This window comes from Cherax quadricarinatus, chromosome 14 (assembly GCF_038502225.1).
Source record: "Cherax quadricarinatus isolate ZL_2023a chromosome 14, ASM3850222v1, whole genome shotgun sequence".
In the NCBI taxonomy this organism is placed as follows: Eukaryota; Metazoa; Arthropoda; class Malacostraca; order Decapoda; family Parastacidae; genus Cherax; species Cherax quadricarinatus.
This window is the reverse complement of record NC_091305.1, coordinates 40827153-40842443: the sequence shown is the minus strand read 5'-3', so window position 1 is coordinate 40842443 and position 15291 is coordinate 40827153. Positions and strand designations below refer to the sequence as shown.

Here is a 15291-nt window from a genome sequence, read left to right as displayed (position 1 = left end):
TGGCTTCTTAAGTTTAAGGCAGAAAATGGTGGAAGATGAGGAGGAGTTTGAAGTAATCAGTCTCTCAGCCTGGAGTCAATATGGTCAGTCCATCAATCTCAATAAAAATGCAACATATTTGCAGAGATTGGGTTTATATACTGCAGACAGATGAGGCAGTCACCAGTGGACAAACCTGCTAGTGGAAGTATGTCATGCCTATAGGTTAGGCAAGCTTTGAAAAATTCCCTGCATTAAGAACCCAAAATGTTGTTGTGTCTGATAGAATTTGAATAAATTGATAAGCTGATAACTGACGCTTGCGCATGGGACTGAAGAAGCCACTGGCTGGAGAAATGTTTCCAGAATAAAGATATTGTCACTTTTCTAAGCCATTTATTCAAATTTTGTGAGACAATAACATCTGAGGATCTTAATGCAGGGAATTCTTCAAAGCTTGCCTGGAAGTTTTATTAAATTATATTATTTTGTAGTGTAACCTCAGACTAGTTCAACTTGTCTTTTGACAACTAGACAATTACATATAACTTTTAAACTGTGAATTATCTTGTAATTTTTTTTTTAAGTTTCTCTTAATACCATGTATTAAATCCTTAAAAAAATAAATAATAATATGTAGAGTTTAAGACTAGATTAAGTTTTGCCCAAAATGCTGTGCATCCTATGGGCTTTCAGATTAAGATTAAGTTTATTTAGGTACAATTATCATACACAGTGTAATGGGAAACCCATCACTTCAGTATCTTCAGTGAAATATCTGGGAATCCCCTTTGACCCAAGCATGACTAGAGAAGTGATAGGGAACAGCTTAGTAAAGAAAGTGAATTCCAGGCTAAAGTTCCTCTAGAGACAAGCTCAGTGTCTACCTACTGAGGCTCGCAGGACCTTATGTCTAGCTCTTATACAATGCTATATAGATTATTCTTGCTCTTCATTGTACTCTGCCTTAACAAAAAAATAAAAATGAAAGACAGACTACAAATCATCCAGAAAAAAATGGTGAAATTCATCCTGGACCCGAGTCCATGAGAGCATGCAGGCCAGGATGAATTACAACAACTGGATATGAATGTTGAAGACAAAGTAAGGTAAAGCAACTAAGGTTAAATCATGTTCATAAAATTGCTCACAAGCAGAGTCCGAATATCTCGCTGCCAAGTTTGTCAAGGTTGGGAACCAATACAAGTATGGTACTAGGGAAAGTGAACACAGTTTTTTAGTACCCACAGTAGGTGGTCAGGCCTCAAACGCCTTTTATTGTACAGAAATGAAAGAGTGGAATGGACTGCCTGCACATGTCAAAGCCTGTCCTGGAGTTTACCTGGAGAGAGTTCCGGGGGTCAACACCCCCGTGGCCTGGTCTGTGGCCAGGCCTCCTGGTAGATCAGAGCCTGATCAACCAGGCTGTTACTGCTGGCTGCATGCAATCCAACGTACGAGCCACAGCCCGGCTGGTCAGGTACTGATTTTAGGTGCTTGTCCAGTGCCAGCTTGAAGACTGTCAGGGGTCTATTGGTAATCTCCCTTATGTATGCTGGGAGGCAACTGAACAGTCCTAGCATAAGCCAGTTCAGGAAGAGAGCTGAAAGGTACCTAATGAATGAAGCTAGAAAGGGAGGAGAGTGATTACTTGTATAGTTAACATTCATATACCTATTCTAGTAAGTTTATCCTATTCTAGTAAGTTTATATAAATGACTCACTTTATTCCTAGTATATCTCCTTTTATTGTAACTGATTTTCACACAGTTGAGTATTAAGGTGTTTTTAACTTTTAAGGTTTAAATAATAAGATATTACAAGAATCCCAATGGAAATAAGTCACCTTGTTTGACTTTTTATACTAGAAAATTTACACTATGTGTGATAATTGTACTTATGTGTACCTGTGCCTAATTGAACTTACTTACCTAGAACAACCCAAAAATGTCAGACAGTGACTTATTGTGCACTTTTATGCACAGTAATTCTGAGGTGCCCATGACCTGGTAGACAACACTCATGCCTCACACACTGAGTATCTGTGGTTCAATCCCCAGCAAGGGTGGAAACATTGGGCGTGTTTCCTTGTACCTGTTGTCCCCGTTCACCTAGCAATAAGTAGGTACTGGGGAGTTATTCGACTGGTGTGGGTGGCATCCTGGGGGACAAGACTGAAAGACCACAATGGAAATAAGACAAGAGTCGCTTGATGACACATGATACAGCTTCCTCTTGTGCTTAACAATATTTTCTTACATATAAACTACATTCTGTACACTGTAGAAAGAAATAAAGTTGTTTGTTTGTTTAGTGACTACAATTATGAAGTACAATAACGTGTAAATTACCCAGGATAACCTAACAGATGAAGTGACTTATTTCCACTGGGGTTCTCGTAATATCTTATTATTTAAAGCTAAGCTGTAAGATACAGTAGAAATCAATCATGATTATAACCTTAAAAATTCAATCAGGAAAGGCAACTATTATTTATTTTAATAAGAAACTGAACGAATTATCTGGATAACTCGCCGACGACGTCGCTGATTTAAGATGTCAATGACATCACCTGATAATGAAAAAATGAAACCACTGAATATAATATATTCAGGAAAAGCGCTAAAGCAGTAGGGGTTATCTGGGAGAAGAGAAGGCAATCAAATTCAATACAAGGAAAGCAGGAATGCTTGATCCCATAACCTGGATCAAGAGCCCATCACCGGCATCAAGGGGCGTCTCCTGAGTGATTACATTTTTAAAATAATTTCTTCAAAATTTAAACACCAAAAGGAATTATAAATTCACTAAAATATATAAAATAAAAATACAAAGGACATCTTACCAATAGATGCCTTGAGGGCACTTATAAACCACATTAGATGCTGATCTATGTCCATACTGAAGTGTTCTACTCAGCATAATATTAAAGTATTCCCGCAGCGCCGAGCAACGTGCTACTGTGTTCTCAACGTTGAGACGCTGAACACTCTTGTTGTGTTGGGCTGAGTGGCGGTGACGGTCCCAGCACCGTCTAAACCCTCACACCCAACACTTGTTGTGTTGGGCTGAGTGGCAATGACGGTCCCAGCACCGTCTGAACCCTCACACCCACCACTCTTGTTGTGCTGGGGTGAGGGGCAGTGCAGGTCCCAACACCCTCTGAACCTTAACACCCAGGGCCAGGAGCTGAGTCTCGACCCCTGCAACCACAGTTACATAGAATTATCATACATAGCAGCATATGTGTAGAGAACCTAGGATAACCCAAAAAAGTCAGACAGAGTGATTTATTTCCATTGGGGTCCTTTTACCTTATTATTATAATATAAAGATTATAATATTTTCTTATTATTCTATAATGAAGATAACATCTTATTATCATACTAAAAAGACTATCTACTACACGAGGGTCATTAAGACTATCTACAATACGAGGGTCATTACTAGGAATAAGGTAAAATTTACACGTATGTTAGCTAAAAAATAGAAAATCATTCCCCTCCCTTTCTGTAGCTACATTCATCAGACACCTTTTGACACTCTTCTTGAACTGGCTCATGCTATGACTGGCTTTGACATGTGCGGGCAGTCTGTTCCATTCCTTTATTGCTGTACAATAAAAGGTGTTTGAAGCCTGGCCAATGACTGTGGGTACTACAAAGTTGTGCTCTCTCCCCCTAGTACTATGATTGCTTTGGTTCCCAACCTTGACAAAATTGACAGCAAGATATTCTGGACACTAATTGTGAGCAATTTTATAAACATGATTTAGCTTCAGTTGTTTTACTCTGTCTTCAACATTCAGCATATCCAACTGCTGTAATTCATTCTGGCCTACATGCTCTCTTGGTCCCAGCCCCAGGATGAATCTTACGATTTTGTTCTGGGTGATTTGCAGTCTATCTCTCAGTTTTTTTGAAGAGCAAGCGTAATCCATATGGCATTGTATAAGGGCTAGACATAGGGTCCTGCGAGCCTCAGTAGGTAGACGCTGTGCTTGTCTATACAGGAACTTCAGTCTGGCATTCGCTTTCTTTACTACACTGTTCCCTATCAATTCTCCTGACATGCATGGGTCAAAGAGGATTCCCATGCAAGTACGGCGCTACTAATTAATTGTGGACTGTATAGAGTGTATTGCTTTGGCTGAATGAAAGGGGGTGTAGGTTACACACAAATATATCCATCAAGGAAAAAACACTTGTATATAATACCACCACTTACCAGATATTCTCTGGTGGTCACTTGATGTAGCTGGATCACCCACGACCTATCCAATTACAACATACCTAACTGGCCAGTATCACTTTGCTATAACTAGAAGGGTTACTTAACTGTGGATGATTGATGTTCCTTATTTCTTCCATTCACCATCTCATTTCGATGTCCTGTTACACCAACACGGTTCTTATTCCAGCAGGACGAGGTATCCATTGGTTTGTCCCGGTTTAGAAGTCGTGACTCCATAAAAACTTCACTACCCACGGGAAAGGAACCACGAGGTAAACAGATGCTCACTCTGAGAACGGTGACTCATTTCACTTCACACATTCTCTTAGTGTTATTATCACTGATTACTTCTTAGCCCACCATACAGTTTAATATCTCATAATTATTATACACATTGGAGGCTACTCCATTAAGATCTGAGACCGATGAGTGATTAAATCACGGGAATTTTTCCCCTGGACACACTCCATGGTGTCACGCCAGTCACAACCGGTCCTGCCATTATTCACTAATTTTACCACTTTATTACGGTGGTCCCGTAAATCATGTTCCCTCACTCTTCACCAGGAACAGTTATGACACTTCCTATTATGAAGTGAGGCCTATATTAATCCCTAAGCTGCCTTGAACTCCAATTTCCTGGTCTCATGCTTTCCCAGCCTCTTAACTCCATTCAAAACACTCCCGCTCCCTGATGCCCCATCTAGACCTCCTCCCAGCCCATCAGCGCAGGCGCAGACGGAACCTCTTGGTTCTCTTCCATATTTAAATACATTTTTGGCCCATATCAACACATTAAACACCTATTAGGCACTATAGTTTCGGAAAATTAAAATATTTTCCACAGTCCCAGCACCGTCTGAACCCTCACACCCAACACTCTTGTTGTGTTGGGCTGAGTGGCGGTGATGGTCCCAGCACCGTGTGAACCCTCACACCCATCACTCTTGTTGTGTTGGGCTGAGTTGCGGTGAAGGTCCAAGCACCATCTGAACTCTCCCACCAACCACCCTTGTGTTGGGCTGAGTGACGGTGACGGTCAAAGCACCGTCTGAACCCTTGCACCCACCACTCTTGTTGTGTTTGGTTGAGTAGCGATGACGGTCCCAGCACAGACTGAACCCTTCCACCCACTAGTCTTTTCGTGTTATGCTGAATAGCGGTGATGGTCCCAGCACTGTCTAAACCCTCACATCCACCACTCTTGACCGTCTGAATCCTCACACCTACCACTCTTGTTTAGTTGGGCTGAGTGGTTGTGACGGTCCCAGCACCGTCTGAATCCTCACACCCATCACTTTTGTTTAGTTGGGCTGAGTGGTTGTGACGGTCCCAGCACCGTATGAAGCCTCGCACCCATCATTCTTGTTATTATTATTATTATTATTATAATCGAAAAGAAGCGCTAAACCAAGTCATTCCAAGTCATTATTATAGCTTTACATATCAACCTTAGATCATATATTCACAATTGTTAAAATAATCAAGGTGCTATTCTCAGGTGCTGAAGTGTAATAAGTTCACTATTTTGCCATTATATTCCCTAGCTCATTTATTTGATTGCCACTTTATTTGTTCACCACAAAACTTTTTTTTAGTCCCTTTTATATTGTCTTCTTTATTTTAGCTTTAAAGAACTACCTTAGCTCAATTTTTTTACATTTGTTAAAATAACTCAGGTGCTATTTTATAGCTTTGGAATATTTACTTTGTTTTATACTTAATTCTAACTATAGATTCACTATAAATCTTATAAAAAGCACTGATCCAGATACCAACCTCTTACTGAATGACTTAAATGAATCAAACAGTAACTGTAATTACTACACTGCAGAACAATCAAAGGCACTTCTCAGAGCCAACAAAAACATAACTGTCTTTAAGTACAATATCAGATCTTTAAGTAAACATTACGATGACCTCACAGCATTACTAAATTCCCTGCATTCCAGTATATCCATCATTACTCTCACCGAAACCTGGCTAAAGCCTGATACTACAGATGTCTATGCCATTCCTGGTTACACAGCCATACACAACTGTTGGCCAGATCAACAAGGGGGTGGCACAGCTATATACTACTCAGGCCAACTAGAATGTATCACTAATACTTGCGCAAGGGATGAACATGGGGAATACATAATAGCTAAATTCAAATCCAAATACCTACAAAAACCTCTCACATTGATAAACATCTACAGATAACCACAGTCAAACATTAGCCGTTTTAATGACAACCTAGGAAGTATGATAACTGATGCACGATGAACAAAGATCACTTGCTTCTCTCAGGTGACTTCAATATAAATCTCCTGCAAGACCAGGACCCACACGTTACTAAATTCACAAACACTATGAGTAACTGCAAGTTGCTACCAGCAGTAACAAAACTTACAAGAGTTACAGAGACTAGTGTTTCCCTACTAGACCACATCTGGACCAACACCATATCCCCTTTAAAATCAGGCATAATCACAGATAATACCACAGATCACTACCCTACCTTCCTCATCACAAATCTTGGCAAATTACCCCAAGACGCTACTAAAGTCACTTTCCGACTTCACAATGAGGCAGCCATTAATAACTTCACAGCAGCAGTGACAAACATTGACGAATGTATTAATAATTTTCTAAAAAAGACCCAGGCCCGGTGGCCTGGTGGCTAAAGCTCCCGCTTCACACACGGAGGGCCCGGGTTCGATTCCCGGCGGGTGGAAACATTCGACACGTTTCCTTACACCTGTTGTCCTGTTCACCTAGCAGCAAATAGGTACCTGGGTGTTAGTCGACTGGTGTGGGTCGCATCCTGGGGGACAAGATTAAGGACCCCAATGGAAATAAGTTAGACAGTCCTCGATGACGCTCTGACTTTCTTGGGTTATCCTGGGTGGCTAACCCTCCGGGGTTAAAAATCCGAACGAAATCTTATCTTATCTTATCTTACCTTTATAACAGGCATTGCCCCCCAAAAAACTAAACAGATGACAGCAAAGAGACTGAACATTCCCTGGCTAACACCCAGCATCCTCAAATTCATAAATACAAAGCACCTATACGAAAAACAGTACAGAATGGATCACATAACAAGAGACCAAACAAAACGTTACTCGTCAATCCTAACCAGCCTAATAAGAAGGGCTAAAAAACTGTATTATGAGAACAGATTATCCAACTTACGAGGTCATATAAAAAAGACCTGGAAAACCCTATCAGCAATTCTAAACAAAAAAGATATCACGAAATAGCGAAATTGAATTTACAAAACCAGATGAACCCCAACTCCCACCAACTGAAACAGCAAACAGACTCAATAATTTCTTCTCCACTGTAGGAAAATACCTTGACAATAAAATCCCAAGCTCAGATACCCCACCCAATGACTACCTCACTGGCAACTACCCGAGCACACTGTTCCTAGCTCAGATTAACCCTACTGAAGTCTCCCTTATTATCAATACACTAAAAAACAAGACAAGATATTTAAATACCCTACCACCCTTTACATACAAAAAGCGTCACAAGTACTATCACCAATCATTGCAACACTAACAAATCCATACAATCCTCTACCTTCCCTACAGTTCTCAAAATAGCAAGGGTCACCCCGATCCATAAAGGAGGAGACCAAACAGACTTGAATAACTATAGGCCAATATCCAACTTACACCTTCTCTCTAAAATCTTCGAAAAATTAATTCATAAGCGAATCTATTCCTGCCTCATCTCCCACAACATACTCAACCCCTGTCAGTTTGGGTTCAGGCCTAATAAAAATACTAATGATGCTATTATACACATGCTAGAACACATATACACTGCAACAGAGAAAAAAGAAGTCCCAGTGGGGATCTTCATAGACTTACGTAAAGCTTTTGATACAGTTGACCATGACTTGCTCAATATAAAATTGTCGCACTATGGTATAAGAGGGCACTCCCTCAACTACCTAAAGTCTTACCTCAGCAACAGAAGCCAATATGTGTACACAAACGGGGCAAACTCTTCAGCACAGCCAATCACAGTTGGTGTCCCACAGGGAAGTGTCCTAGGCCCTCTTCTCTTTCTCATATACATAAATGACCTACCAAATGCATCGCAACTACTCAAACCCACACTATTTGCAGATGACACTACATACGTCTTCTCTCACCCGAGCCCAGTCACGCTAGCCAATACTGTAAATACCGAATTACAGAAAATATCTACCTGGATGAGTACTAACAAACTTACTATAAACATTGACAAAACCTACTTCATTCAGTTTGGTAACAGAGCTACAGACGTCCCTCTTAACATAATGATAAATGGATCACCTATCACAAAACACACAGAGGGAAAATTCTTAGGAACCCACCTTGATAATAGACTCAAATTTCAAACACATATACAACAAATTTCCAAAAAAATTTCCAAGACCGTAGGCATACTATCGAAGATACGTTACTATGTTCCAAAGTCAGCCCTCTTGGCCCTATATTACTCAATTATTTACCCCTATCTCACCTATGGAATTTGTGCATGTTGCTCAACAACAATAAACCATCTCAGACCATTAATTACCCAACAAAAGGCTAGAGTCAGAATAACAAATTCGCACTCCAGGCAGCACACTCCACCAATATTCAAAACTCTAAACCTACTCACCATTCAAAACATCCATACTTATTACTGCACCTACTACATTCATTGAACACTTAATTCTGATATAAACCCTCCCCTCAAACGTCTTACCAACCTCAAAAGAGCAGAACCCAAAAGGAGAATGTAGAATATAACTTTGGTATAACTGTGTCTGGAGTTTACCTGGAGTTTACCTGGAGAGAGTTTCGGGGGTCAACGCCCCCGCGGCCCGGTCTGTGACCAGGCCTCCTGGTGGATCAGAGCCTGATCAACCAGGCTGTTGCTGCTGGCTGCACGCAAACCAACGTACGAGCCACAGCCCGGCTGATCAGGAACTGACTTTAGGTGCTTGTCCAGTGCCTGCTTGAAGACAGCCAGGGGTCTATTGGTAATCCCCCTTATGTATGCTGGGAGGCAGTTGAACAGTCTCGGGCCCCTAACACTTATTGTATTGTCTCTTAACGTGCTAGTGACACCCCTGCTTTTCATTGGGGGGATGTTGCATCATCTGCCGAGTCTTATGCTTTCGTAGTGAGTGATTTTCGTGTGCAAGTTCGGTACTAGTCACTCTAGGATTTTCCAGGTGTATATAATCATGTATCTCTCCCGCCTGCGTTCCAGGGAGTACAGGTTCAGGAACTTCAAGAGCTTCCAGTAATTGAGGTGTTTTATCTCCGTTATGCACGCCATGAAGGTTCTCTGTACATTTTCTAGGTCAGCAATTTCACCTGCCGTGTGCAGCAATATGATTATATACACCTGGAAAATCCCGGAGGGATTAGTACCAAACTTGCACACGAAAATCACTCCCTACGGCAGACGATGCAGCATCCCCCCAGTGAAAAGGAAGGGTGCCACTAGCACGTTATGAGACAAGACAATAAGTGTCAGGGGGTCCAAGACTGTTCAACTGCCTAGCAGCATACACAAGGATTACCGATAGACCCCTGGCTGTCTTCAAGCAGGCACTGGACAGGCACCTAAAGTCGGTACCTGACCAGCAAGGCTGTGGTTCGTACTTTGGATTGTGTGCGGCCAGCAGTAACAGCCTGGTTGATCAGGCCCTGATCCACCATGAGGCCTGGTCACAGACCTGGCCGTGGGGGCGTTGACCCCCTAATTCTCTCTAGGTAAGCTCCAGGTAGAGCATCCAGGACCTTGTCGTAGTGGTCCAGTAGTTGGGACAGACAGGAGTGACCTGCTCTAAACCCATGCTGCCCTGGGTTGTGTAACTCATGGGTATCTAGATGGGTGGCGATCTTATAATAATATATTTATTTTACTACAAGTACATGTACATAGTATACAGGCCTAGCAGACATCAATGACATACTACAGTATAGAAAGCCCCTCGTTATGCTGAGCATATAGGGCAAATTAGGTCAGTTTCTGTCCTAGGATGCAACTCACACTAGTCAACTAGCACCCAAGTACCCATTTTAAACTGATGGGTGAAGAGGGGCAGGGACAGCGGGTGTCTTATAGAAACACATCCCTAATGGTTTCCAGCCGTACCGGAGGAGATTCGATCTCCGGACCTCAGAGTGTGAGCTTAGTGCGCTAGCGATCGAGCTATGGGACAGCTTAGAACCCTTTCAAAGATTTTTATATGGGACGTTAGCGCTATTGGTCTGTAGTTCTTTGCTACTGCTTTACTGCCACTTTTGTTGAGTGGAGCTATGTCTGTTGTTTTTAGTAACTGTGGGACGACCCCTGTGTCCATGCTCCCTCTCCACAGGATGTTAAAGGCTCGTGATAAGGACTTCATGCAGTTCTTGATGAACACAGAGTTCCATAAGTCTGGGCCTGGGGCAGAGTGCATGGGCATGTCATTTATCGCCTATTCGAAGTCATTTGGCATCAGGATAATATCAGATAGGTTTGAGTCTACCAAATTCTATGTCCGACTCATAAAACATTCATTTAGGTCTTCGACTCTCAGTCTGGTTAGCGGCTCACTAAAAACTGAGTCATATTGGGACTTGAGTAGCTCACTCATTTCCTTACTGTCATCTGTGTAGGACCCATCTTGTTTAAGTAGGGGCCCAGTACTGGGCGTTGTTCTAGATTTTGATTTGGTATAAGAAAAGAAATACTTTGGGTTTCTTTCAATTTCATTTATGGCTATTAGTTCTCGCATTTCTTGACTCCTGTAAGATTCCTTTAGCTTCAATTCAGTATTTGCTATTTCTCTGACCAGTGTCTCCCTACGTATTGCAGATATATTGGCCTCTTGTAGCCATTCTGTTATTCTTTGCTTTCGCCTGTATGGGGAGCGCCTTTCTATTTCTAGTTTACATCTCCTCTCCTCCTCATTTTCCTTAAGTGCCACAGAGTTAATTTGTTCAAGACATAGAGTAGGATCCGTGTTGCTTAGTCTATGTTAACAGTTGATATCATTTAGGTCTTGGTTAACTTGGTCCCACCTTATGGTATCATCAGTACTTTACTGCTATCATATTTCTTCTCTGTTATAACTTTCGCTGAAATTATCATTACTTCAATGGTACAATAACTTCTGTTATCATTACTACTGCTCTGTTATTACTACTGCTCTGTTATTACTACTGCTCTGTTATTATCGTTACTACTTATGTTATCATTACTACTACTGCTCTGTTATCATTACTACTGCTCTGGTATCATCACTACAGCTCTGTTATCATTACTATTGCTGTTATCATCATTAATACTGCACTGTTATCATTACTACTGCTCTGTTATCATAATTACTGCTCTATTATTACTACTATCATTACTGCTCTGTTATCATCATTACTACTGCTCTGTTATTATTACTATTGCTCTGTTATCATTACTACTGCTCATTTATCATCTTTACTACTGCTGTTATCATTACTACTGCTATCATCATCATTACTACTGCTGTTATCATTACTACTGCTGTTATCATTGCTACTGATTTGATATCATTACTACAAATCAGTTATCATTATTACTACTTGTCTGTTATCATTACTACTGCTATCATTACTACTGATCTGTTATCATTACTATTACTGCTGTTATCATAATTACTACTGGTCTGTTATCATTACTACTGTTTTGTTATCATTACTACAATTCTGTTACCATTATTACTACTGCTGTTATCATTACTTTTTTATTTATTTTCATTTATTTAGTAATTTTAGCATACATACAGAGGTACAAAAAAATACAGGTAAGAGCAGCATGCCAAAGCCACTTATGTGCATAGCATTACGGGCTGGCTTAAAATTAACTTAAGATTAACTAAGCAATGATGAAATCAGTGATAAAACATTGTTGTAAACAGATAACTATAAAGCACAAATGAGTATTACAAAGACAGGTCATATGGTTGCATGCATTCCTGTACATTCAATCGAATGGAGTATTCTGATAGGTTTACCTGGAGTTTACCTGGAGAGAGTTCCGGGGGTCAACGTCCCCGCGGCCCGGTCTGTGACCAGGCCTCCTGGTGGATCAGAGCCTGATCAACCAGGCTGTTGCTGCTGGCTGCACGTAAACCAACGTACGAACCACAGCCCGGCTGATCAGGAACTGACTTCAGGTGCTTGTCCAGTGCCAGCTTGAAGACTGCCAGGGGTCTGTTGGTAATCCCCCTTATGTGTGCTGGGAGGCAGTTGAACAGTCTCGGGCCCCTGACACTTATTGCATGGTCTCTTAACGTGCTAGTGACACCCCTGCTTTTCATTGGGGGGATGGTGCATCGTCTGCCAAGTCTTTTGCTTTCGTAGTGAGTGATTTTCGTGTGCAAGTTCGGTACTAGTCCCTCTAGGATTTTCCAGGTGTATATAATCATGTATCTCTCCCTCCTGCGTTCCAGGGAATACAGGTTTAGGAACCTCAAGCGCTCCCAGTAATTGAGGTGTTTTATCTCCGTTATGCGCGCCGTGAAAGTTCTCTGTACATTTTCTAGGTCGGCAATTTCACCTGCCTTGAAAGGTGCTGTTAGTGTGCAGCAATATTCCAGCCTCGATAGAACAAGTGACCTGAAGAGTATCATCATGGGCTTGGCCTCCCTAGTTTTGAAGGTTCTCATTATCCATCCTGTCATTTTTCTAGCAGATGCGATTGATACAATGTTATGGTCCTTGAAGGTGAGATCCTCCGACATAATCACTCCCAGGTCTTTGACGTTGGTGTTTCGCTCTATTTTGTGGCCAGAATTTGTTTTGTACTCTGATGAAGATTTAATTTCCTCATGTTTACCATATCTGAGTAATTGAAATTTCTCATCGTTGAACTTCATATTGTTTTCTGTAGCCCACTGAAAGATTTGGTTGATGTCCGCCTGGAGCCTTGCAGTATCTGCAATGGAAGACACTGTCATGCAGATTCGGGTGTCATCTGCAAAGGAAGACACGGTGCTGTGACTGACATCCTTGTCTATGTCGGATATGAGGATGAGGAACAAGATGGGAGCGAGTACTGTGCCTTGTGGAACAGAGCTTTTCACCGTAGCTGCCTCGGACTTTACTCTGTTGACGACTACTCTATGTGTTCTGTTAGTGAGGAAATTATAGATCCATCGACCGACTTTTCCTGTTATTCCTTTAGCACGCATTTTGTGCGCTATTACGCCATGGTCACACTTGTCGAAGGCTTTTGCAAAATCTGTATATATTACATCTGCATTCTTTTTGTCTTCTAGTGCATTTAGGACCTTGTCGTAGTGATCCAATAGTTGAGACAGACAGGAGCGACCTGTTCTAAACCCATGTTGCCCTGGGTTGTGTAACTGATGGGTTTCTAGATGGGTGGTGATCTTGCTTCTTAGGACCCTTTCAAAGATTTTTATGATATGGGATGTTAGTGCTATTGGTCTGTAGTTCTTTGCTGTTGCGTTTACTGCCCCCTTTGTGGAGTGGGGCTATGTCTGTTGTTTTTAGTAACTGTGGGACGACCCCTGTGTCCATGCTCCCTCTCCATAGGATGGTAAAGGCTCGTGATAGGGGCTTCTTGCAGTTCTTGATGAACACAGAGTTCCATGGGGCAGAGTGCATGGGCATGTCATTTATCGCCTGTTCGAAGTCATTTGGCGTCAGGATAACATCGGATAGGCTTGTGTTAATCAAATTTTGTGGCTCTCTCATAAAAAATTCATTTTGATCTTCGACTCTCAGTCTGGTTAGCGGCTTGCTAAAAGCTGAGTCATATTGGGACTTGAGTAGCTCACTCATTTCCTTGCTGTCATCTGTGTAGGACCCATCTTGTTTAAGTAGTGTATCTGAAAAACTAACAAAGTTAGATTGGGTCCTAGGTTTAACATTTGTGTGATATAATTGTGAGTAACACATAGGATATACAATTTATAAGGTTCAGTTATTCAGTATTTATTTGGTTTTGAGTGAGTAAGTGATCTTTGAGAAGAGACTTGAATTTATAAACAGGTAGTGTTTCTTTTATATTTACAGGTAATGAATTCCAGATTTTAGGGCCTTTCATGTGCATTGAGTTTTTGCATAACGTGAGATGGACACGAGGAACATCAAAGAGTGATCTGTGCCTTCTGTTATGGTCAGGTGTTCTGTTGAGGTTGGCAAGGAGATGTCTGAGGGGAGGGTTAATATCAGAGTTAAGTGTTCTATGTATGTAATAGGTGCAGTAATAAGTATGGATGTTTTGTACGGTGAGTAGGTTGAGTGTTTTGAATATTGGTGGAGTGTGCTGCCTGTAGTGAGAATTTGTTATCATTCTAACTGCAGCCTTTTGTTGGGTAATTAGTGGTCTGAGATGGTTAATTGTTGTTGAGCCCCATGCACAAATTCCATAGGTGAGATAGGGGTAAATAAGAGAGTGATAAAGGGCCAGGAGGGCTGACTGTGGAACATAGTACCGTATCTTCGATAGTATGCCTACAGTCTTGGAAATTTTCTTAGAAATTTGTTGTATATGTGTATGAAATTTGTGTCTATTATCAAGGTGGATTCCTAAGAATTTTCCCTCTGTTAGCTTTGTGATAGGTGATCTGTTTATCGTTATGTTAAGAGGTACATTTGTAGCTCTGTTACCAAACTGAATGAAGTAGGTTTTGTCAATGTTTAGTGTAAGTTTGTTAGTCCTCATCCAGGTAGATATTTTCTGTAATTCGGTGTTTACAGTATTGGCTAGCGTGACTGGGCTCGGGTGAGAGAAGACGTATGTGGTGTCATCTGCAAAAAGTGTGGGTTTGAGTAATTGCGAAGCATTTGGTAGGTCATTTATGTATATGAGAAAGAGAAGAGGGCCAAGGACACTTCCCTGTGGGACACCAACTGTAATTGGTTGAGCGGAAGAGCTTGCCCCATTTGCGTACACATATTGGCTTCTGTTGCTGAGGTATGACTTGAGGTAGTTGAGGGAGTGCCCTCTTATACCATAGTGTGACAATTTTACGTGGAGCAAGCCATGTCTTTTATCATCATTACTACTGCTCTGTTATCATTACTACTGCTATCATCATTACTA

At 41.3% G+C, this 15291-nt stretch overlaps 1 protein-coding gene across 2 annotated transcripts in view; it reads right to left on the bottom strand.

Annotated features, from left to right (window-relative positions):
- Positions 1-3003, bottom strand: part of LOC128698468 (uncharacterized) — a 113894-nt gene extending 110891 nt beyond the window's left edge. For both annotated transcript variants that reach the window (XM_070084973.1, XM_070084974.1), the window contains exon 1: positions 2825-3003. In XM_070084973.1, coding sequence (XP_069941074.1) covers positions 2825-2879 — 55 coding nt within the window. In that variant the 5' untranslated portion in view covers positions 2880-3003. The remainder of the gene's footprint in view (positions 1-2824) is intronic.
- Between the last annotated feature and the right edge of the window lie 12288 nt (positions 3004-15291).